Genomic DNA, 25,802 nt, shown 5'->3' on the forward strand with positions numbered 1-25,802 from the left:
AGGATTAAGCAAAGTGCTCTCCCTCTCACTCTCTTTGTGTGTAGTCCGACCAAGAAGAAGACAAATGAATTGGGAGGGGGTGGGGGAGGGAGGGGCATCGGTGGGGTATAGGGTGTTTCATTCGGGTTTCTTTAAGAGAAGGAAGGAGAAGGAGATGGAGATAGCAGTTTTTGTAATTAATTCCATGCAAGCAAAATTTACCTTTATCTCCACACTTTATACCTCTTTTATAAACCTATGTAGGGTAAAATGGTTCTTTCACACCAAAAATCTCAAAAAATCCCAAAGTAAATACTTATTGGTCCGTCAGCCAAAAAAAAAAACAAAAAAAGAAAAATTCTTATTGGTCCAATATTAATGTATTATATTCAAATTATCCACGGATTATTTTTGAATTTCGTTCATGATTAGTTACCCAAAAAAATTGATTTATGGTTAAGATCGACTTATAAATTCATTTTTATTCAAAATTTGTTCCTTTTTTTGACAAATCAAATTTAAATGAGCTAGAGCTGAACCTTGGTGAACAGGCTGATTTATATGTTGATGGTTCTTAAAACAGTCTACTTTTTTTTATTTATTTATTTTTTGGTGGAAAGAAAGAGAAACGGTAATGGCATAACAAATTAAGAGATTTATAGAGCAAAATTAAAAAAAAAAAAAAAAAACAGAAAAACAAAAAACAAAAAACAAAAAACAAAAAACAAAAAACAAAAAACAAAAAACAAAATGGAAAATGTGGTATGGTTTACACGTACACCATCCTTTATTTTTTACATAAATATATAATATATTAAATATCCCTTATTATGACATTAATTAGCAGCTCCGTGTCACGGCATTTCAATATATATATATGTATATATTTTTTTTTTGATGAAATCACGGCATTTCAATATTATCAATATATGCAAATATGTACTTTTTTATGAGGAAAGCATTTTAATTACTATTGAAAAGAGGAAAACCTTCGATCTCACAGACAAGCAGAGTTGGTTGGTGCTCTTTTCGCCCGCTGATCATTCTTGTGCTTCCTGTCGAAACAAGGTTTCAGATCGGCAACAACGACCGCATAAATGCCTCTCTCTTTATCTCTCTTTCTTTTTTCTCCACAAGTAAATTAGATTAGAGAAAATGTGTTACAGGATCTAAACATTCCCAGATTTTCCCGAGAAAGTTAGTCGCTGATTTCCGACTAGACAAACAAGGAACAAAAAGGGAAAAAAAAAAAATGTTGCGGTTAAAAGCATTCAGACCCAGCAACGAGAAGATCGTGAAGATTCAGTTGCATCCTACGCATCCATGGATGGTCACCGCAGATGCCTCAGATCACGTTTCCGTTTGGAATTGGGAACATCGGCAGGTAATTTTCCTTTATCTTCGCTTTTCATTTCAAGTCTGAAATTGTTCACGGGTCTCTCTCATACTTTTCTTATTTTTCAATCGATTGGATTGTCAGGTGATTTACGAGCTCAAAGCCGGCGGGGTTGACCAGAGGCGTTTGGTCGGTGCCAAGTTGGAGAAGCTTGCCGAAGGCGAATCAGGTACCATTATAAATTTCGCTATATAGGTGTGAGTTCCAGTTTGAATTGCTATGAAATGATGAATTTGGACGCTTTAAGGCAAGAGCTGATGATACTGATTTGATACTCAAAATTAAAGTCAGTTTGTAGATTCCTGAGTGGTGGTACCTGACTTGGTTCCCTTTTAATCAATAAATTTTTGATATTAAAACAATGATTTTGTAGAAGCTGCGTAGATGATGAACAAATCAAACCATGAAACTACTGGAGAAAACCCTATTTTCCTCGGACATTTTCACTCTTTCTGACTATACCCACCTCCGAAAATTGACACTGATAGGAGTTGTGGTTATTGGAAACTCCAAATATGTGGACTGAGTATTGAAAATAAACAAACAAAAGCATGAACGTGAACCACACCCGAAATCACACCCAAGTCCAAGAAAAATATGAGATAACTGATAAGATCTCTAAACTGCTGATTTGGGGTCTGGGAATAAAATTCTAGAAGAAATACTTACTCCAGAAGCATTTTTCAAAATTCTGAAGCATAAGAAGACCTTAAAGCAGGTGCTTTTTTCATTTGTATGCTAAGAAGACCTTAAAGCAGCTCTTGGTTCTGTGGCCTGAAGTGTTAGGAGGGAAAAAGATTCACTCTTCATTATCTACGTTACCACCATTACTGCTTTAATCATTCGTCATTGTCTACATTCTCAGTTGAATGCAAATCTACCACAATGAAAATCTCATCCTTAGTTAAACTATTAGTTGTAGACAAGTCAAGTAAAGATGCCCTAGATGTAAACACAAGTGGCTTAGCAGAAGTTCCAATGGCTTGGCTATGCAGGTTCCTTGTGGGATTAGTAGGACATAATGATTTAAGGTATAAAATTTCAATACTGTTGTCGTTTTTGAAAACTTTTTTCTAATGTTAGCATTACAGAAACAATTTAAAATTCATGAAGTTGTTGGGTAAAAGATGCAATAAGTTCAGGAACATAAGACATGGATGAATAAGAATCAAGTGGTGAAAGAGGCCAATTTCATTTACTTTGTATGGTCTTGGAAAGCATTTAGTATTAGACAATTCATCGGCAAAAGTTCTTGGATAATTCTTTCAACTTTTTCTTGATGATGGTGCCTATGAGGCTTCTCAACTGATAGTGGGCATAAGAACTAAGTTTTGGTCCACCAATATGTTTGATTGGATTCATATGGATTCTAATTCCTTCATATCAAATTAAATAGGTTTTAGATGTTATGAAGCATGAAATTTTATCTTGCTTGTCTCTCATAAATCTAAAGTTGACCAAGAAGGATGAGTGACAGTTGTGGTCCAAACACCACTATTTGCATTTGCACTATGGACCGTAATTTGTTAGGAACTATATATCTATCTATAACCAAAATAGAATTTTGTCCTTCTTCAACTACCCAGAGGATGTGCTGTGGCTCTTTCAAAATGCAGTTTATGTATGAAAAACTCATGGTCCACATTTATAGGGATATTGTCATCTATAACTAACTCACACCTTTTACTTTTAAAGTTGATAAGTGATACATCTAATTGTCTGGCTCATAGGCTGTGCCTTTATTCACTTTGCTTATATAGTCACTAAGATTTTTCATTTTTCTTGAGGTCAGTCATTATTCCTTTACAGTCTTTGATGATCTTAAGGTGGGGGATGATATGATTTTGTGGTTCAAAAGACCATGATGACACTAAGTTAGGATTAGGGTACAAAACTGGGATCTAAATGTGATATGACATGGTGGGGTTGGTTGGCTGTGGAGGCCCATTGTTTCGGAGTTAGGTGGTTGGACGGTGCATAGGTTTGCCTTAAGATTTGTACCAGATGAATAGGAAGTTCTTTAAGTGCGTTTTGAGCTGCCTGACGTGTGGGATCAGAGTTATATTCTCATATCAGTTGTTGCAGGACCATGAAGGAGAAGTAAGGACGCAAGAGAGGAGAGCTAGAGGGAGGAGAAAAAGACAAATGGAGTGAGAATTAGATGAAAGAAAAGGGAAAGATAACAAAAGCCAAAGGGAGGAATTGATTGTATTGAATAATCAATCATAACCATAGTGTCATGTAGTGTTACCAAAAACCCTATAAATAATAAAGAAATGAGAAATGATAGGAATTTAAGTCTAATAAAATCATATGCAAATTGGTAAACTCAAATAAAACCCTACAGTATTGAAACTCTAGCAATGCATAATTTATAAATCATATTATTGTCCTGCATTACTAGGTTTCTTATTTTCCTAACCAATCCATGGAGTAGTGCTTTTGCAAGAGTATTTTTTGCCTGGCCAGAAAACAAGAAGTTTTTTATAGGATCACTATAAATATTTCTTTTCTTAATTATGTTTTTCCTAATTTCTTGAACTGGAATTTCAGTGACATAATAATAGATAAACAACAGTATATTTGATGGACACCTTTAGTATTGGGTTCGGATTGCTCTGACTTCCAAGTCAAGTTATTTTTATCCAAAAGTATTATTGATAAAGAACTTTTCACGTCTATGTGATTGTTTTGTTTTTAATTGCTGATGTTTCCTTTCTATCTGTGATTGTTTTGTTTTTAATTGCTGATGTTTCCTTTCTATCTTTCTTTGCATATGGTTGGTAGAGCCTAAAGGGAAGCCTACAGAAGCCATGCGTGGAGGCAGGTAATTGATACGTAATCCATATGGTTTGCCTACTACTGTTCTTTCCATTTAAACCTGAACCCTTATTGGTGCACATGCTTCTTAAAGTGTTAAGCAGGTGAGCTTCTATGATGATGATGTACGCTTTTGGCAACTATGGCGCAATCGCTCTGCAGCAGCTGAGGCTCCATCAGCTGTCAATCAAGTCACATCAGCTTTTAGTTCTCCTGCACCATCAACAAAAGGAAGGCATTTTCTTGTCATCTGCTGTGAAAATAAAGCCATTTTTTTGGACTTGGTGACAATGCGTGGCCGTGATGTACCAAAGCAGGAGCTGGACAACAGATCCCTTCTATGGTAAGTCATTTCTTCTGTTAAAAGTCATGGTCGGAGGTTTGGTGTAAATCTACTGAGTCTTTAAGGGTCTGTTTGGATGTAGGACTACACTGTACTGCCTTGGATTGGACTACTTTAAACTTGGCCCAAAAAAAGTTTAAAATAGTCCAGTCCAGTTCAGTGCAGTCCAGCATCACCAGTGGTCCTAAGCCTACTGTGTGATTTATATAATTGAAAATTCATATTATATACATGTGTTATTGTTCAGATCATAGTGCTCTGGATACTGGCCGTGTGTAATGCATCCAAACAAAATGTTGAATTGCTAAGCAGTCTATGTTCATAGCTTTGTTTTGTTTTAAATTGCATTTTTGCTTTGTTTACTATTTGATGTTTTAGTTTCAAATTGCTTATTTTTGAGTTCTTGATTTTATTAAATTAGAGTAATATGATTTATAGTTGTATATATGATACTTAAGTGGATCTTTGCTTGCATTATCATGACTTTCTGTCTTGTGAAGGGTGTGCATTATTTATCATGCATTTTGGTGAATTTAGTGTCGAAAAGTACTTGCATACTGTTAGTTGCATTAATTATATGATATGGAGAAATCACTTACTGAAGAAAAAGAAAAATTATAAGGAAAACAAGAAGGTATCTATTAATAATGAAACTGATGGGGAGGGGGCGGAGTTGTTGAATTCACATTGGATGTACTATGGCCACATGAAGATCCTCAACAGTTTTTAACTATATGCTGATAGCAAATTTGCATGAATCAATCTAGAAGAGCATATGTGCAAAGTGTTCAATAATTATAAATGAGTTCTAGAATAGATAAAATTTTATTGTTCAAAACTGTTAAGTCATTTGACAAGATAAATGGTCAGAAGTGTTGATTTATAAGGAATTTCTTTTGTTGGCAGTTTTTTTTTGGTTGTTATATTCATTGTCACTTAAAAAGAAAACAAAAAATTTCTGGATACTGATATATTCTTTTTGATAGTAAACTTTACTTTCTTAATAAAGAAAATCACATTACAGAAAATTAAAGGGGTTGGGTAATCCTCGAAGAATCTAAATGATTAAATACATCACTCCAATTCAGTCCAACCAAAAGAAATTGGATATTCCTAAACTCTTTGGAAGAATATGCCCGCCAAACAGCCTGGAACTTGAGAAAATCCCATTAATCCTCATATCCTGATGCTTATGTTAAAAAATCCTAGGATTTTTTTCAAACCATAATGACTAAATAAACCCATACAACTCCAAAGAACTTTCCCTCTTTTGCTGCTCCCCAAACCATTATATTACTAATCATTAAATGTGAACAAGTTTTGGGGGATAAACATGACAGTGATATGTCATGCATAAAAGCAAAAATCATTCCCTATAATTATTTCTGTCTTTTAGTTAAAAGTTCAGACTTCTTGCCATTCTCCTTTATTTTCCATGGTACAATAAATCAAACAATCGAGGAGTGATAAGATAATTAACTTGTGGAGATTACATTACTTATATGTGTTTTTTTGTTTTAATTACCATTGATGTTAGTATTACTACTATTCATATAATAATTACAGCATTTACCCCATGTCTTTGCAGTATGGAGTTCCTTTCTAGATCTGTCTCAGGGGATGTTCCTCTTGTTGCATTTGGTGGATCAGATGGTGTTATTAGAGTACTATCAATGATGACGTGGAAGGTTTGAGATATGTCTAATTGTTGGTTTACATATCACAACAACTCTGAATGTTGCTTGCAATGTTTTACAAGTACTTTTTTTTCTGCAGCTTGTTCGAAGGTACACTGGAGGTCATAAAGGTTCAATTTCTTGTTTGATGACATTCGTGGCATCGTCTGGTGAGGTAGATCTTAGTTCTATAGAAACTAATTATGTACATAAATGTTAGTTTTCACTTTTACTGTTAGACATTATTTTCAATCTGGCTCTGAATCTACAAGTAACGCACTTGGGATGATTTCTAAACATGCTGTAGCATCTTTTAGGCTTCATGGGTATGAAAATTCCTTTCTCCTTGAAGATCATTCAGTAAACCAGTCTCCTGACGATAAATTTCTTAATTTCTTGGCAGCATGAAGCAAAGTTTTAAGATGCTGCAAAAATTTAATTGTGTCATAGGCTTCTTCTTTTTGTTATTTTAATTTTTTTTTAATAATCATGGAAGTCGGAAAGTATGGTTAAAGGTTTTGCCAATAGTTTGGTACTTGAGGTTGTTATGGATTTATAACCCCTGCTAAACTCAATATATCAGCAAATGTTTTTCTCTTGTTAAATGCAATCCAAGCTTTCAGGACTGTACTTTTGTTAGTGCATTTCAACATGTTAATTCTACCAGCCTATTGCCTTTTTGTCTCTTTTCTTGTGTGGTCATATTCATAAATGTGTGCGTGCCCGCACACACACATATCATCATATGAGGATGTTCTGTGTTTATTTTAACAATGGTATACTTTGTATTAAAGAACTGAAAGGACATTTGCTTGACACAAGTGTAAATGATCAAAGAAGAAAACAAATAAAAGTAATATCAAAGCATGATTTTCTTTCGTAAATGATGAACATGATGAGAAAAGTTTAGGGGTTATTGTGGCCTTGGAACTCCTCCATTGTATGGTAGTTTACTGTACTGCTTTTGATTGGTTTATTTTTTATTTTTTTTTTTGTCAACCAGCATATCCTTTTCTTTTCTCTGACATATTTTTTCTAGGCTTATCAAAGATTTTGCCAATGCTCTCATTTTATGGAATTATTCTGACAAGCATACAGACATATTTACATATAAATGCATAAATTTAATCCTTCTCTTGAAAATTGGTGCAGTTGTAAATTTGAACCATGAACTAATTTTTCTTATAATAGTATAATATTGGATGATAGCGATAAATTTTTTATAATTTAATACTTTCTACATTTTTATATTCCCTTCTGTTGGAAGGGCCTAGTTGTTAGAACACCTGATAAAAAGCATCATCGTTCAAATGGAGCAAATTCATATACGTATACTTCCATACCTACATACATGACTCTAGAATACATGCATACGTAGATATTTGTGCTTTTCTAGATCTCATTGCATGATTCTTCATTTGATAATATCTAAACTTATAACTTCTATGTACATGCATGCAACTTGCTATCTTTTAATTATTATGATCTCTTCTTTGCATTTTATTGTAGGCACTTCTGGTTTCTGGAGCTAGTGATGGATTGCTTGTAGTTTGGAGTGCTGATCATGGTCAAGAGTCAAGAGAACTTGTACCCAAGCTAAGCTTAAAGGTGGCTACTCCATGTTTTAACATTTTCATATTATTATTGCAACTTTTTGTATTTGGTTATTGATGAATTATTTATTTTTTCAAAAAGGTCATTCTTAGTCGTTAATTGTCTATTGTGTTAGCTTGCTATACATATTTCTGGACTTAATTGGTACCAATTTCAGAGTGATGGAAAATTATCATGACACTTTTAAAATCCACTTACTATAATATGACTATGTGTGAGAGGGACAGCTAGCTAGAATGAATTCTATCCCAATTATAGTCTGGGGCTTTATTTTATTGTGGTTAATTGTCTCCAAGTGTTGTTCTCTTCTTAAAATTTATGTAAAGAAGTTGATTTGTTGCTCGTGTGATGGTTACCTAAGTTGTCAAACATGTTGAGCTTAGGAGAGCACAATATGGAATATCGATGCCACTTCTTAAAGTGTACTTCCACCAGAAGAGGAAGATAACTTGTATAAAATGCATTATTATTATTGTTATTATTGTTTTTTCCTATGTTCATATATGCACTTTTTTTTCGAATGAATTCCCTTCTTCCAATTCAGTCTTTCGGTTATTTTCCTTTATGTGCCTAACCAAGGAGCTTATATGCTCACATTTTTAATGGTATATGAGTTCTCTTGCATTGAACTAGCAGTGCTGATAGAGTTTTCATTATGTAAAATTTTTCATGACACATTTAGGCACATGATGGTGGTGTTGTTGCTGTTGAACTTTCTAGAGTGATTGGAGGTGCTCCTCAGCTAATTACAATTGGTGCTGACAAGACGTTAGCTATTTGGGACACAATTTCTTTTAAGGTGTTTAGCCGTCTGGGCAAAAATTTCTATTTATATGAAAAACATTTATTTTAACTAAAATTGCGGGAAGCTTAGTTTGTCATTCCTTTTCTCTTTTCTTATTAATTTTACTGTTTATTTCTCAGGAACTGCGACGTATTAAGCCTGTTTCAAAGATGGCTTGTCACAGTGTAGCATCATGGTGCCACCCTCGAGCTCCAAGCCTTGATATTTTAACTTGTGTCAAAGATTCCCATATATGGTATGTGCACCTTTTATGTTATTCATCCACATTAGAGTTTCTGTGAAGTTGATTGTTTCCTTTCGCTCCTTCATTTTGAATTTTCATTGAAGGAATGGATCACTGATCCAAGAAAGCTTTGGGTATGTTTGGTTTGATTTAAAAAAAAAAAAAAAAAAAATTCTTCTTTCTAAAAGACGAGCATACTAAACATGATTTATTGATTTTAAGACCAGTTTTCGAAACCAAAAACTTAAAAAAAAAAAATAGTGGGACACACCATATTGTATTAATATCATCTATTTTTTCATATATATATATTTTTTCTCTTTCTCTATTCTGTAGATATATATATATATATATTATCTTTTATAGCTTTTTAAGTTTACAGGTTCTTTTCAAATTCTAATAGTGAACATATTTTCCAATTTGACAAATCATCGTAAAACAGTATAATTTTAAGGCCCATGAACCATATAAGATCCATTTTTAAGTAACTATTCCACATTTTTTTTTCCCCTTTTTTCCTCTTATTGCATTGGAAGGACATGAAAATAATTGTTTGAAAATTTTTCAGGGCTATTGAACACCCCACTTACTCAGCTCTAACAAGGCCATTGTGTGAACTTTCCTCTCTACTCCCTCCACATGTAGTCGCACCCCACAAGAAAATTAGGGTAAGTAATATATATATATATATATATATTTTATAGTGTTTTAAAAATCATTTGACCTCAAAGGTGAATTGCTGAGTTAGAGTATCAAGGCATTTGAGGCATATTTTGGAAATATGCTTGTTAGTTTAGTGGGTTCTGGTAACCGGGTCTGGAATTTGGATTTTGGCGCTTGTCAAAACCAAAAGAAAATGAAGAGAATGAGAAGAAAAGAGTGAGAGCTGAGGAATGTTGCTTTCCACTAAGTGGTGGCTAGAACAATACCAACTGAATCCATTTCGAGGATAAAAATTTTGCCCAATTAACTATGTTTAGCTCTTTTCTTTTTCTATCTTTAAAATATGTTCCTTGCTGACCTAGAAAACTTGGTGACACAAACAATATCTTGCTGCATCAAAGAACATGAAGGATGAACAATTTGTTTAGATTGAAACTACTAGTTACAAACAACATCATGGTGGTTGATTGAACAACTTCAAGTAGAATATATTTATTTATTTTTTTGGATAATTTCTGTTTCGATTGATAGGGTTTTTAAATTTGAGAGGGAGAGAGATGATATGTCCTTGGAAGGGGTGAGAAATAGGGGCAGATAGAAAGAGGCAGAGAGGGTTTTATCTGAGAACTATAAAAATTCATGTTTTCCAATGATTACTCCATTTGGCATTGAAATAATCATTGCAGACTTTTTTGTGAGGCCTTGAATATTTGAAATTTATCAGACCTGCTTTGAAGTATAACAAAATAGTCTACAATGGACTCTTTCACTTTTTCCCCCTTCATTTTAGAGTGTGGTGTCATTGGGAGGGTTGGGGTGTGTGGGTCGATTTAAGGAATCTTACTCATAACAAATTGCAACGCTTTAAGAAATTGAAAATTTAATGGCCAAATAAAATAATAAATACCCCCTTCACCTTTGATGCCAATGTCAGCTTGGTCACTAAATTTTTGAATTTGTTATTATCAAACTGTGAAAAACATGTTGCAATGTGCAATGGCGTCCTTTTTTTTTTAAAAAAAAACATTATTAAATTTTGATAAAATTAAAGCGAGAAAGTAAAAATAAAAAAAAAGAGTTAATTGTGATTTGACTTAAATAATGCCTTAGGAATAGACTCCCTCCATCACCCCCCCCCCCCCCCCTTCTCTCTCTCTCTCTCTCTCTCTCTCTCTCTCTCTCTCTGTGACAGATATTAAATTAGGGGATAGATTATATTAAAATGTATAGCTTTCCCAAATTGAAGTATAACATAGATATACAAACATGAATGACCATGTTTAAAATTTAGTGGTGATGATAAGTCTCTTTTCTGCCCATTTATTTAATGAGATAAGCTTCAAAACATAGTTGAAGTATGGTTTCTTATGTGAAAATTTTGCATTTTTCTTCAGTATATCAATTTCACCCTTAACTTTTATGGCAGGTTTATTGTATGGTAGCTCATCCTTTGCAGCCTCACCTTGTTGCCACTGGAACCAATATTGGGGTTATCATCAGTGAGTTTGACCCTCGATCTCTTCCAGCTGTTGCTGCCTTACCAACACCATCAGGAAGCCGAGAGCATTCTGCTGTCTTTGTGGTTGAAAGGGAACTAAAACTACTCAATTTTCAGTTATCACAGACGGCAAATCCTTCTCTTGGAAACAATGGCTCCTTATCAGAAACCGGAAGGCTTCGAGGAGACATGCTTGAACAATTACATGTTAAGCAGATAAAAAAGCACATCAGTACACCTGTTCCACATGATTCATATTCAGTTCTTTCTGTAAGCAGTTCGGGAAAGTAAGTTTGTTTCATGTTGGTTTTACATATTTCATCTTTGGTTTTAACTATTACAATGCATGTTAGCCAGTGATTTTGGTTAATATTTATTTGTAGTCACTAATTAAGGCATGTTGTATGCCATGTCTGTGATTTATTGTAACCATTTTGTCATGCGTGTGCTAATTCTAATATGTTGTGTCTATGGTTGAAATGCTCTAGCATTGCAGAATTTGTTCTTAATCCATTGAGATGTGGTAACCACTTTCTTCAAATGATCTGATTGCAGGTATCTTGCAATCGTGTGGCCTGATATACCTTACTTCTCGGTTTACAAGGTTAGTGACTGGTCCATAGTTGATTCAGGCAGTGCAAGGCTTCTTGCATGGGATACATGCCGCGATAGGTTTGCCATATTGGAATCTGCATTACCTGTTAGAATTCCTGTAATTCCTAAGGGTGGCTCATCTAGAAAAGCAAAAGAAGCGGCTGCTGCTGCAGCACAAGCTGCAGCAGCTGCTGCTTCTGCTGCTTCTGCAGCCAATGTTCAAGTTCGTATCCTGCTGGATGATGGGACATCAAATATATTCACAACATCAATTGGTGGTCGCAGTGATCCAGTAAGTGTTCTGTTTGACAAGGCTACAGTCAGTTTTGTTTTAATTATGGGTTTTGAATATTTGTCACAGCTCTCTATCTTTTAACAAATAAAATATAAATCCAATCTTTAAGTTGATGGTACTTTCTTTAGGATGCCCAAGTATCTCACCTTCAATATTGTTGGAATAAAGTGTTACAAATGTCAATTTGTTTTGGGAGGGTTAAAAAAGGAATATTGGTTTTGTGAAAGATTCCTTGTGGGGTAGAAATATTAAAAGAAAATATGGGCTTAATTCAAATGATTGGGAATATACCGACTAAAGGATCTCCTAGAAGTCCTTGGAAAATAATCTCTCAGATCCTTCTTAGCCAAGTCTAACTGAACTGAAGGTGGGTAAAAATGAAATGATCTTATTTTGGGTTGGAAATTGGATAATTACTTCTCTTCGCTGCTCACTAGATTGTAGGAGGTTGGATAACCATTTATTTAAGCATTTATTGTTTTATCAATTGTTCCATTTAAAATTTTGCTAATGTGGTGTAGAACATTGCAAGTTTCCTCTCTAAAAATTATGTTTGTAGGTCATTGGTTTGCATGGGGGTGCTTTACTTGGTGTTAGCTACCGAACATCACGAAGAGTTAGCCCTATTGCGGCAACAGCTATTTCCACAATTCAGTCTATGCCTTTATCGGGATTTGGAAGCAGTGGTCTTTCCTCTTTTGCTACCTTTGACGATGGATTTTCTTCCAATAGATCCCCAACAGAAGCGGCATCGATGAACTTTCAGCTATACAGGTAGGAATTATAGATCTTCTTTTGATTGAATTTTGAACTTCAATTATCTGATGTTAAAGAACTCGGACAGAGCCAATCTTATTAGATGGCATTATCCTTTCTTACTGTAATTAGGTTGATAAATTTAATGGGAAGGAGATGTACTGTTGTTTGTATCTACATGGCTATATAGATATATTTGAAGAAAGATTAGGACATGGATACTTATTAGCTCTTAACGAATATTGGGGATGCTTGAGCTTGCTGACAAATAAGCACTAGCAATACATCATTCTAAGAGTGTTTTGAAGAGTATATGTCTCATGCTCTTAAAGAGCCAACCCTTAAGGAATGGGCTCCCTCTATTTGATTATTCTTGTTACATTTTTAATTTAAATTTTACACCACTTCCAATGATCACTTTTAGTTTAGTTTTACAACACTACCCATAACCTTACTCTTGTTTTCTAGAAAATGAGGGTAAATAGTGAATTCATTATTTCATTATTTTTTATTAAAAAAATAAATAAATAAAACTAACGAGCTTAACCCGATTCTCATGTATTTAACTCTTCATTCTTAAAATTGATAAGAGATGCTCTTTAGTTTAGGGAAGATGCTCCAAACTTTAAACAACATCCTTGAAGATGCTCTCAGTATCTATAGATTCTTACTAGTGGTGCCTAATTGTCAACATATCTCCTTAACCCTTCTGTGGTGCATCTTGACTATTCTTGTATTGTTAATCCATATTCTGCACAAAAAGTGCTTTCATCTATATAAGTTGATGGAAAAGATATTTGTAGGTGGTAACAACTTGTTTGTTGTCTATTTTTGCAGTTGGGAAACTTCTCAACCCATTGGAGGTCTTCTTCCTCAGCCAGAATGGACAGCATGGGATGAAACTGTTGAGTATTGTGCTTTTGCATATCAAAAATATATTGTCATATCTTCTTTGCGGCCTCAATATAGATACTTGGGTGATGTTGCAATTCCCTATGCTACTGGAGGTGTTTGGCATCGACGGCAACTATTTGTGGCTACACCTACTACAATTGAGTAAGAATTTTATTTTATTTTATTTTATTTCAGTATTTATTTTTGTTTTCTTTACAAAGTTTCATTTAAAATTGAAACATGATCTCTATAGGAAAAATTTTTATTAGATAGCTTTCCTCTTCTAAAATTTACTGGAGGTAAATTGTTTTCGTTTCTTTCAGATACAGTATAACCTAATTGGGGTTAAATTTCCTCTTTATTTTTTCATTAGCTGAGACTTCTATCAGGTCAGAACAATACACACTTTCCGGCCTTATGGGTAGGCACATCTGATAAGTAGAACAAAGCAATCTCACCCTATAACAGGGAGAACAATAGGTGGTCATAAATAGTGGTAACTAGGATTTAAATACTAGACCGACAACCTAATCTTTTATACAATGTTAGTTTACCATCAATGGACCCAACCATGCATATCAAGTTAATTCAAACACACATTAACGAAACATAATGTTGAACCGAATAGATTGTTGATAAGTTATACTAAGTGGGAAAGCGGGTGTGATTTATAGGGTTTACCGTCGGTTTGCGGATGGAACCATTTTCTTCTTGCTTGTAGAAGGGAATTGTTGGGAACTAATTGTAGAAATATATTTCAAAAATGAAACTGCAGATCATGAGTGGACATGACATATGATGATATCAATACCAATTGTGTTAGCAGCAGAGTTTAATTGGAACATGCATCTTCGTGATTTAATGGAGTTACACAAAGAGATATGGATTCTCAGTCTACTGCACCTCAGTTTTATTATTATTATTATTATTGTTATTGTTAAATTTTCTTTATGAAGTCATAGAAGTTTATTAAAAAATAAAGCCAAACAGTATAAAAAAGTGTGTGATATTATAAAATTGAATGAACAGTGAATCTTTGATAGCAGTAAGTTCTCTACATGTAGAATTTTTAGGAATTGGGGCTTTTTGAATTGTGGTTTTGTTTGATATGAAATATATGTCTGAGGCTCGTTCTGATGTGTAATAATCTAATGTTCTTCTTAAATCTAATAGGATCAAAACACTCAAATCTTCTGAAAAATGTGACTTTTAAGTCTCAATCAATGTTTTATATCGCTTTTCAAAGAAAACAAATCCTTGGTTGTTTTGGAGCACTAGTGGCAGGAAAGTACTTTAGTGATGTCAGTTGAGATTTTGCATTCTTAAGAATGTATCCATTTCGTTGGAGCATTATTAACACAGAATTACTTCTGATAATATTGGTGGTTTATATAGTTTTCAAAAAATTGATCCTAATTTCAGTCTGGAACTCAAGTTCCTAATAGGATTTAATTATATTTTGCTTTCTTCTCTGCTTGCTTTGTTATGAAATCTTGGAGTCTTGTGTTATAGCAAATAAAAACCAATTTTTGATTTGTAAATTGTCTTGCTGCTAAAGGAATTGAATGATGCAGTAATAACTTGCTAGTTTTACACCTGTAATGATGGATTCTCCAGATGTGTTTTCGTTGATGCTGGAGTTCAACCTATTGATATCGAAACAAAAAGGATGAAAGAGGAGATGAAACTGAAAGAGGTGCAAGCGAGAGCTGTTGCTGAGCATGGTGAATTGGCATTGATCTCGGTAGAAGGTCCCCAAACTGCTACTCAAGAAAGGATAGCATTCAGGCCTCCAATGTTGCAGGTAACCAAGTCCTTATTTTTGTAAATGATAGCATGGATTGAAAATACAAAATAGATTTTCCTTTAGCTTCATCAGAGTCTTTACTTTTTAGTTTAAGTTTCGGCCAACATATTAGCGGATATTAGATTTCTTAAGAAGTTGATTTTTGTAGGTCAATATTATTTACTTTTTGTTAAATTGCAAAATACTTGGACATACTGGAGTTGAATGGGAGACCTAAAATTTTCTTGGTAATGGAAAAATGTTGGAACTCTTATACATTGTGTGAGGTTATATTTCTTTGGTTGGTAATATGGTATCCAAGCATTTTAAAGTATTGGTATTTGTCAACGCTATAATTTTCAAACTTTGGCAAGTTGAATATATTAGATTTTTATTTGTTCTAGTTAAATAGTATAAAAATTTGAATTGAGACCTTATGTTTTCAAACTATATTCAATTAAGATTTAAGAAAAAATTTTTAGGGTAAGAAAACTGATGAATAAAGACTCAACTACTGTACAAAGGTAACCAAACTACAGCCAACACCTAAATTAGAGGGTGCTAAAGTAAATAACCTCATATATATTGTAAATAAACCTTATATATGTTATGTATGTATATTAGCTTATCTAGGCATCAGATACAAGTTACAATCCTGTCCTTAATGTCCTTAATGTTTAAACACCTAATTGCTTCTCACACCAAGAAATTTCTTCAACTACTTCCCGTCCTCCACACCCAGAAAGAAGGAACATATTGCATTGGCATTGGTGGTTTGCACACAGTTGAATAGAGTTCAATCTTATTCTTGAAATATAATATATTATTAATTTTGTTAATTCATGGCCTTTGAAGCTGTGTAAGTTTTCTTTTTCCTTTGAAAGACTGGTCCTTAAAAATATGCAACAGCTGTATTTTAAGGACTGGTTTTTACACTCATACTGGACAACTGCATTGGAGAAGAACTGTATGTTATTTGCAAATAGTATTTGAATTAACATGGGTTGCTTTTTAATGGATGCCTAAAATGAACTTGAACCTTTAGCAACCTTGAACTTTGAAAAATGCAATTATCAATTCTATTTTCAATCTTTTATCTATCCCATAAATCATTGTGTGATTTCATTAAGTTCTTGTTACTTTATCATTAATTGATTTAATTGCATTTTTCAATTAACATTTTCCCTATATGTAAGCCTGTTCAATAAGACTGATAATTAAATTATCAGAAATTGGAGTTAGCAGAATTCGAACACTAAACCAAGGTAGACACTGGGACTTTGATACCATTTTAAGTATTCAATAGTCTTGAAAGCTTAAAGTGGTCGGAAATGAGCCAGCTTATGCTTATCACTTATCTGCCAAACACAACAAAAATAAATTTATAGATTTTTTTTGTTGAGTCAAATCTGAAGTAGGAATAATATTGAGCCATATATTAACTTCTGTATATTCGTTTGAGTCATCAATCTTTTCATTGGAAAACAGTTATTTCACACCATTTATTCTCTAATTCTATTTATCTTTCAGGTGGTCCGTTTAGCTTCATTTCAGCATGCTCCTTCCGTGCCACCTTTCTTAACATTGCCAAAACAATCTAAAGTTGATGGAGATGATACAACTACGCACAAAGAGTTGCTGCAAAAAGAGATTGACGAAAGAAAGATCAACGAGGTCGCTGTTGGTGGAGGAGGAGTATCTGTGGCAGTTACTCGTTTTCCAACAGAGCAAAAACGACCTGTGGGACCTCTTGTTGTGGTCGGTGTCAGAGATGGTGTTCTTTGGCTAATAGATAGGTAACTGTTCTCCTTTGATGTTTTGAGAATCAAGTTATCATCCTATTAGTTAATGATGTTCAATTATCAGCCTGGAGCAAGCTTTCCTTTTAGGTAGCAGATGTGAAACATTACTTTGTTCGTACCTGGGGTTCTGTCACGGCCTATGTGATATCTGAAGTTGAATTTATAATTTTAAGTTTGGTTTTAATAAATCTAGTCTTTTTCATTTTATTTGTGGGCATAAATGCTCAAAGTAAATCTAATAAGTAGCCTTTGTGATTTTATGAATTTGGTAATTATTTGCTAATGATGCAAAGAATTCCAAGTTCCATAATAGACTTCTTCTTTTTTTTCACATTCTTGAATGCTTGAATTTCTAACGAAATCCCATTGATACCCCAACACAGTGTTCCATTAACACTAGCTTGATGTTCCGTGAACACATAAGTTCTAATATCTATGAATTCTGCATTGGTACTCAAGTGTGAAGTCACCAATTATAAGCAAAATTGTGCTGTTTGGATATAGTTGTATTATTTGTACCCAACGCATTCATTTTTTTCTTTTTGGTTTTTGTCAGTCATGGTCTGTAGGAATGATTATTGAATGGGGGTATCTTGTTGCCAATTGCAATTGGATAAAAATTAGTTCTCTTTTCTTCTTAATTACATGCATATATCTATGAGCATGGACTTGTTTATATTTCTTTATTTTCTCCTTCCCCCCACCTTCCAGTTACACAACAGTATCTGGATAGAATGGGGTGATAGCTGGTGGAATTGGATCTCTAGTGCACTTTATAAGTTTCAAGTTGTCAGCCTGTCATGAAATAGTTTATGTGGTGATGTGTTTATGTTTTCATTGTAATGTGGGTTATAGATTGCCATAATGATTCTGACTTCCAACTGTAATGCTCAATACTGATAACTGTTAGTTCTTCCTGATATCTGTGACACCCAAATTTTCTATGGCAGGTACATGTGTGCCCATGCACTATCCCTAAGCCATCCTGGTATTCGTTGTAGATGTCTTGCTGCATATGGAGATGCTGTTAGTGCTGTCAAATGGTACCAATCCTTCTCAATGTTGTTCTATATTGTTAAACTGTACTATTATTCATGTCCCATTATATTTTTTTATGCAGGGCGAGTAGACTTGACAGAGAACATCATGATGATCTAGCACAATTTATGCTAGGGATGGGTTATGCTACTGAAGCACTTCATTTGCCTGGGATATCTAAAAGGTATGTATAGATAGATTGAGCCCTTCACACTGTTTCAAAGACCAAGGGCATACCATTGCTGCTTTTCATTATCTCTTTTTCCTTTTGGTTTTGCTCTGTAAATCACAAAATTCTAACCCCCATAAAAAGATAACCGTAGGTAAAGTTGTGAACATTTTGGTTGATTTAAATTGTTGGCATTGATTCTGGTATCTTTCATCTGTGTTTACACGTTTACCTCCGTTCTTATGAAAATAGCATGAAACTCATTTTGTTCCAAGCTGCCTATGCATGCAGCAATACCATTTGGATGTTCTTGTTTAATTACATGTATTGTTATTCTATTTCTTTTAGGTTGGAGTTTGATCTGGCCATGCAAAGCAATGATTTGAAAAGAGCTCTTCAGTGCCTTCTTACCATGAGCAATAGTAGGGACTTGGGGCAAGATAGCCCTGGGCTTGATTTGATTGACATTCTTAATGTAGCAGCTAAAAAGGAAAACATGGTGGAAGCTGTACAAGGAATAGTGAAATTTGCTAAAGAGTTTTTAGATCTTATTGATGCGGCAGATGCTACTGGACAAGCTGAGATCGCTCGTGAAGCTCTCAAGAGATTAGCTGCTGCTGGTTCTATAAAAGGAACTTTACGGGGTCATGAGTTGAGAGGTTTAGCTCTGCGCCTCGCAAATCATGGAGAGCTGACACGGCTTAGTGTAAGCTGCCAAATTTCTTTTCTTGAGCACTAGATTTTATGAGCTGCTTGTTTGTGCTTAAGATTGTAGTGTATATTGTATTGCTTGTTTGTGCTTAAGATTGTAGTGTATATGGTAAATACAATTGGTTTAAGTTACACTCTTATAATTGCTGAAATTTTTAATGCTTAGTAGGAAATTTAATAATAATGATATACAAATTTTATCTTTGTACAAGAAACTGTTTTATTTCTAACTTTGTTTTTTTAGTTGTTTGAGAAATTATTCTTTTGCTATTATGAAAATAATCTGTTTCGTACTCTTAAAGCAGTTGCCTTCACTGCAGGGTTTAGTAAACAATTTGATCTCAATTGGCTTGGGAAGAGAAGCAGCATTTTCAGCTGCAGTTTTGGGAGACAATGCCCTTATGGAGAAGGCATGGCAGGAAACTGGGATGCTTGCTGAGGCTGTTCTTCATGCTCATGTATCACATCTTTTCCTTACATAGTTTTATAAAATATGAACATGACTTTAGTACTTTGATTTACAGTTTGGCCTAATCTCCTGGTGCATGTATTCAGGCCCACGGACGACCAACATTGAGAAACTTGGTTCAAGCTTGGAACAAAATGCTACAGAAGGAGGTTGAGCACACACCATTGGAAAAGATGGATGCTGCAGCTGCATTTTTGGCTTCCCTTGAGGAACCAAAACTTACTAGTCTGGCAGAAGCAGGCAAGAAGCCACCAATAGAAATCTTACCCCCAGGAATGCCATCTCTTACAGGTCCTATATCTATTAAAAAACCACCTGCTCCCGCAACACAGAGCTTGGAGCAACAACCTGGCAAGCCAATGCTATTAGAAGCAGCTCCTGCTGGCACAGGAGAACCAGCAAATGCACCTCCTACTGCCACAGGAGAACCAGCAAATGCACCTCCTGCCACAGAAACACCAGCACCATCAAATGCATCTGAAACTAGTACAAGTGAGCAACCCCAATCAGAATCTGGACAACCCCAATCGGAATCTGGCGAACCTACTTCAGTTAATCAGCCTTCTGTTTCAACATCTGAGAGTAATCAAGAACAAGCTGCACCAGGAGAAAGTACCCCACAACCTTCAGAGGCAATTACTGTATCAACATTGGAGGCAAATAATGTGACAACTTTGGAGCCAAGCGATGTGGCAAGATCAGAGGCTCCACCCCAGGCACCAGAGATTCCAAGTGCAATGCCAACAGATCACCCAGCTGCTTGAATTTGGAACCCGTGTGGCCACTGCCAACTTATTGTTTTTGCTATTAGCATAATTTCATATGCCAACAGATTACCCAGTTGCTTGAACTAGGAACCCTTGTGAGTGCTGCCAACGTATTGTGTCTTTGCCAATAGCATAATTTCACATAGGGATTCATCAGTTATAGCTCCATTACCTTTGCGGCAAAGGGAAACACGCTGTGTCTATTGAAGAGGGGGAGCGATTTTGCGAGAGTGGCAAATATGTTTATAGTTCTGATTCTTAGGTTTACTGTATGTCTGTATGTTGCTCTTATGATGCTTTGGTCCTTTGTATTTTTTGTAAAAGCTCCATTCCATTATATTTTTTGTTGTCATTTTCTCTGTTAGCTCCTATTCTTTATTTCCTTTATTTAATACATATTTGTATTTTTTTAAAAATATTTGAGCTATTTAGCCTGATCACGGGAATGACTGGTTGAATTGCATTGGCTTGTTTATTATCACCCTTTTTTTTTTATTTTTTTCTTTTAGGTTAACAATAGCTAGCTGCTAATAATTTGTAATTTTCTCACAGTTTTGTGGCTATATTGGTAAAGGATTGTGCTGTAATGGTAACAATATTCATACCTGTATAATTTATGCAATTCGAATACATTATATAGAATAAAGTGATAATAACACTTATCGCACGTTTCTTTAAAATATATATATATATTTTCAGTAAATTATCATCCAGTTAAAAGTGAATTAACCCATGTTTCATCTATTTGGTACGTACCTAAATAATGTTCATTTTAAAAGTTAAATAGAAGAAGCAGTTCTTATTCGTAAATTGAAATGGATGCACATCGGGCAGAATCAAGTGCTGCAAATTAAAATGGTCCATTTCCATGTGGGACCACCACGGGCTTCACTCACAGGCGAGCTTCAAGAATTTCTAACGATGGCATTCGATTTGTAAATCGCAATTTGAAACCCTTGAACAACTTTTCCTTAAATATGTAGTTGGGTAAAATGAGTGTGGTTTGTTTCCAATTTTTAACCTCAGAATTCATCGTATTTGTTCGTACTAATTTTTGGGGCTGGTTTCAATGGAAAAAAGTCTTGGTATCTCCAACAAGTAGAAAAACGATAAAAGCATATCCTATGTCCTTTGTTTTCTTCATTTTGTTGGCAGGATTTGGAAAGCATGGAAGCTCCTTAGTTTTGACAAAAAAGACACATGAACCATATGCGGTTATTAAAGTTTGCAATCGAAGCTACTTTTGAGTTTCCAAAATTCGAGTACCTTAAGCTTTGTCTCTAGGTGGTAATATTCCACAGCAAGTTTTGGATGAATATCATGATTGATGCTTTGCTTTCTATGTTCTTTTAGTTGAATGTTTTGCGGGATTCCATCCTTTGCTTTCTGTTCCTTTCTCTTTGGTATAAGAATATCAATATGGAATCTGATACTGCTGAGCTAATTGAGGATTTGTTGCATGGGTCTTCTAAATGTCCTTTTTGTTTTTTGTTTCTTTTTCTCATAATACTAAATGTCGTCCATCTGATGTTCTCGTTGTTGATATTTTAAATCTAAAGACTTCTTTTGCTTCTGTAATTTTTCTTTTGTTCCAAATAGGCTAAAAAGTAGCTGATTTTACTACTAAGAGAGCTGTTTAGTATAATTCCCTACTTCTTGGAAACTTTTATTTTTCCTGGTGGAATTGCTTCTTACTGTCCCAAGAAAAGAAAATGATGGAAATTTAAACTTCTCATGTTTCTTATAGTGAATAGAATCTCATGTAAGAGTTTCAAATGTAGCTATGCAAGCAAATAGGTCAGTGTGCCATTTTTGAAATGGGTTAACTTATTTCTAAATGTGCGTTTGTTTGCTAATTTATATATGATGAAAATATTGCCATTAAGTTGTTAATTCTTTTCTATACTTCTTATTTTATTTTTATTTGGTTTGATTCTTTGGGATATTCCGGGTTCTTTTTAAATTTTGATGTTATTCCTCGTTTGCTTCTAATAAGGTCTTTTGGCTTTCATCGAGACTAGATACTCTGTGAAGGGTTAGCATTTTAATGACAATTTTTTTTTTCTTGGTTAAATGCACTTAACTATCCTTCAGAGTTATTTATTTATTTATTTATTTTTTTACTCTCTAGGTATCAAAAAGTCACAATTTGGTGGGAAAGCTGTTAAATGTTAATTGTTCATCTATTTTGACCCTTAAAATCTTTTTTTTTTTTCCTCATTTATTTTTCCTATAACTAGTGAGTTTTAAATTATTTAGGACGAGTTAAAAAAAAATTAGAAATGAGGGAAAAAAAAGATTTATGTTTAAAAATGAATGCCCTAATTAATTCAACGTTCAAAATTTCGATTTCGATAGAAGTTTCAAATTATAGAAATTTTTATAAAAATATCAAAAAATATTGAATATCTATATAAGTTCACAAAAAATGATAGATTTATTTAAAAAAATAGAAATTTTTGTTGAAATTTTAGCATCAACTTATTTAATCATTCAATTATCAAATCAATTATAAAAATTGCGAAAATATTGAATACATATTATATATTTTTTTACTCAATTTAAATTATAGTAAGCGGTAATGATTATTAATAAACTATTATTGATAAAAATTTACAAAAAAAAAATATTCGATAAAATTATTTATTAATTAAGACAAAACAATTATTACAATTATATTATATTTCATAAATATTATCTCAATACTCATAGAACTCTTAGTTAATTGAAAATTATTGATCTTTTTCTCGTTCTCATTTTAAGATGTGAAATGTGAATAATAATTATTAAAAAATATCTCCTTAATAATTTTTTATGTAATTATTAACATGTTAATCATAAAGATCTTGTGTTAAATATAATTGTCATTGATTTTTAGTATAATATATTCTTTTTTTTTTTACTTACTTAATGTTATTAATTTAAATACTATCAATATCAATTACACATAATATTATATTTCCATGTTATTATTTTATGTTATTATTTTTCATTTTTATATAATTAATTATTAACAATGAATCCATCTTGTACAAATTGTATGGCAAGTATATATATATTTTACCCATGAATAGAATCTGTCAAGTTTATTGAATTTAATTCATTCCGTTTTATTTATATCATTGAATACTTAAAAGACAATCAAAATGTGAAATATAATATATATATATATATATATCACTAAAGTTAATTTGGTAAAATAATTTACCAAACATCAATAATACTTTTCAATTTTTTTATAAAAAAATTTCATAGATATTTTCAAAATTTTTATTTTGGAAATTTACATAAAAATTTCCATAGATATTGTGGATTTTTTAACCAAATTGTTAAGAATTTGATGTGGATATTTGATGGAAATTTTAACAAAATTTTAGAAATTTTGATGGATATTATAGAAATTCTATCCGTTTCCATTTGGAAGCTAAATTTCTTATCGATCCCTTAAAAAAAATGAAAATTTTAAAAAAATTTCGAGGAAAAAATCGATGTTTAAAACCTTGGATTAATTATTATGTGTAATTTTTATAACTTGGGAGATATCAAATGTAAAAATAAAAATAAAGACGCCAAAATGAATTTTAGCCAAGTTAAAAGGTAATAAAGTGTATTTACCATTTTTTTATTTATACTAATGGGACTTTATGGAATATTATTGAGAAAGTGATACCTGGGAGTGTAAATAAACCAAGTCGAGTCAAGTATTGATATTATCAAGCTCAGCATGCATGATTTTAGAAGTGCTCAAGTTTGGCTTAAGTTTACAAAATTTTAAAATTATTGGCTCAACTCGTTATATTATAAAATTTAAAAACTTTATATATTTTTTCTTAAAATAAAAATTTTAACTTGAATAATTAATAAATTTTAGTTATTCTATTAATTTTATTATACAATTAATTAATTTTAAAAATTTTATAAATATAAAATATATAAAATATTGTTTATGTATTATAAATATTTAATGTACTTAAATTCATAAATAATATTTATATAAATGCATACAAATGACAAATTCGAGCTAATCATAAGCTATTCATGAGCTTAATTTATTATTTAATATTGGCTCATGAGTTTCATTTCTTATTCAAGCTTGACTCATTTTCTTTAGGAGTCAAGTTCAAGTGAGATAAAATCGAGTCAAGCTCAAGCCAATCACGAGTTACTCAAACCTATTTGATAAGAGCACCTCCAGGTCCTTCCCAGACACCCAAGGTGGTCCCATATAAATTTTTTTTATTGAATTCTCTATCGAAAACCCAATTACACCTCCACATAATTTAGATATAACTCAATAGTACAGTGCTAGGACCCTCCTATAGTTACCTAATAAAACTTTAAGATAGCCCCGACTAGGGTAAACCCCATCGGAAATACTACAGAAAATATGACAGCATCCCTCCTGTAAATTGGACTCCTAAAATATTTCCTATATGGAAAATTCACTCCAAATATATATATATATATATATATATATATTTGCCTTATTACTCATCCCCTCACTACAAATTTCCACAAATTTATAGGATTTCGATAATAACAATATAAAAGAATAAATAATAAATTATAAATACATTTTCCCTCTTGGAGTTTTATATTGAAAACTTGGGATGGCCATACTCTTTCTCAAGTTTTAACTCAGCACAAGAGATACACTCTTATAAATTCATAGCCATTCACACCTCCAACTTTCTTCAATCTGACAAAGTTGCGACATGCCATTAATATTTATATAGCTCATAAATGTAAATATAAGTATAAATATAATACGTGTCATCCAAGGTTTGTGATACTAGTAGTGATAATTATACAACCATAATAATAAAGATACTCATGGTAGCAATAATTCTAATAGCATATTCACCCTCCAAAACCAAAGTAAATACATATCTTTATATATATATATATATATATATATGAAAGTATACAATCCTTTAAATGTCTTGAATAGCTTGCTCGCAGAATGAACTATTTGTCCGAAGGCTGAAATACTTACACGAAGGTTGAGATATTTGCTAGAAAAATATAATACTTGCCTGAAGGCTAACTTGGATCTCTATCACCAGTACTTGTATGAACTTTCTCACTATTTAATTAGGTTACACACACACTTTCAAATCCAAAAAATTATTAATTAGAATAAATGCAACACTCACACCAATATTGAAGATAATGATGATGATGGTGATGATGATGATAAAATAATTATGATAACATAGAAAAATGGTACAATAAAATAATTAAACTCTGATGTTTAAGATTATTTAAATAAAAGCATTAATCAAAAGTATGAATAAGTCTATGAATATAAAACATTAAAATCATTTATACTTCGTATAAAAATATATTATTTAAACTAAAATAAACCTGATATATTATACGATGTAGTAGTGTACAGTCTAATAATATCAACCGCTAGTAGGTATACTACTACCAGAACGATTACGAGTGATTGCCTATAATGGTCATCCAATTCATTGATCGCGTAGGCAACAAAAATAGGA

General features: G+C 33.0%; 1 protein-coding gene across 1 annotated transcript; it reads left to right on the forward strand.

Moving 5' to 3' along the window:
• Positions 1–883: 883 nt before the first annotated feature.
• LOC107427109 (uncharacterized) lies at positions 884–20,761 on the forward strand. The gene is made up of 21 exons (XM_016037455.4): positions 884–1,363; positions 1,460–1,544; positions 4,163–4,202; positions 4,290–4,538; positions 6,127–6,226; positions 6,315–6,389; positions 7,724–7,822; positions 8,511–8,627; positions 8,753–8,868; positions 9,425–9,524; positions 10,946–11,304; positions 11,573–11,903; positions 12,466–12,680; positions 13,500–13,718; positions 15,174–15,360; positions 16,873–17,138; positions 18,095–18,187; positions 18,265–18,366; positions 18,700–19,057; positions 19,383–19,520; positions 19,618–20,761. Exons 1-21 carry the CDS (start codon positions 1,232–1,234, stop codon positions 20,293–20,295), a joined length of 4,059 nt encoding a protein of 1,352 aa, XP_015892941.2. The 5' UTR covers positions 884–1,231; the 3' UTR covers positions 20,296–20,761.
• The last annotated feature ends 5,041 nt before the right edge of the window (positions 20,762–25,802 follow it).

The sequence above is a fragment of the Ziziphus jujuba genome, chromosome 9 (genome assembly GCF_031755915.1).
Source record: "Ziziphus jujuba cultivar Dongzao chromosome 9, ASM3175591v1".
Taxonomy (NCBI): domain Eukaryota; kingdom Viridiplantae; phylum Streptophyta; class Magnoliopsida; order Rosales; family Rhamnaceae; genus Ziziphus; species Ziziphus jujuba.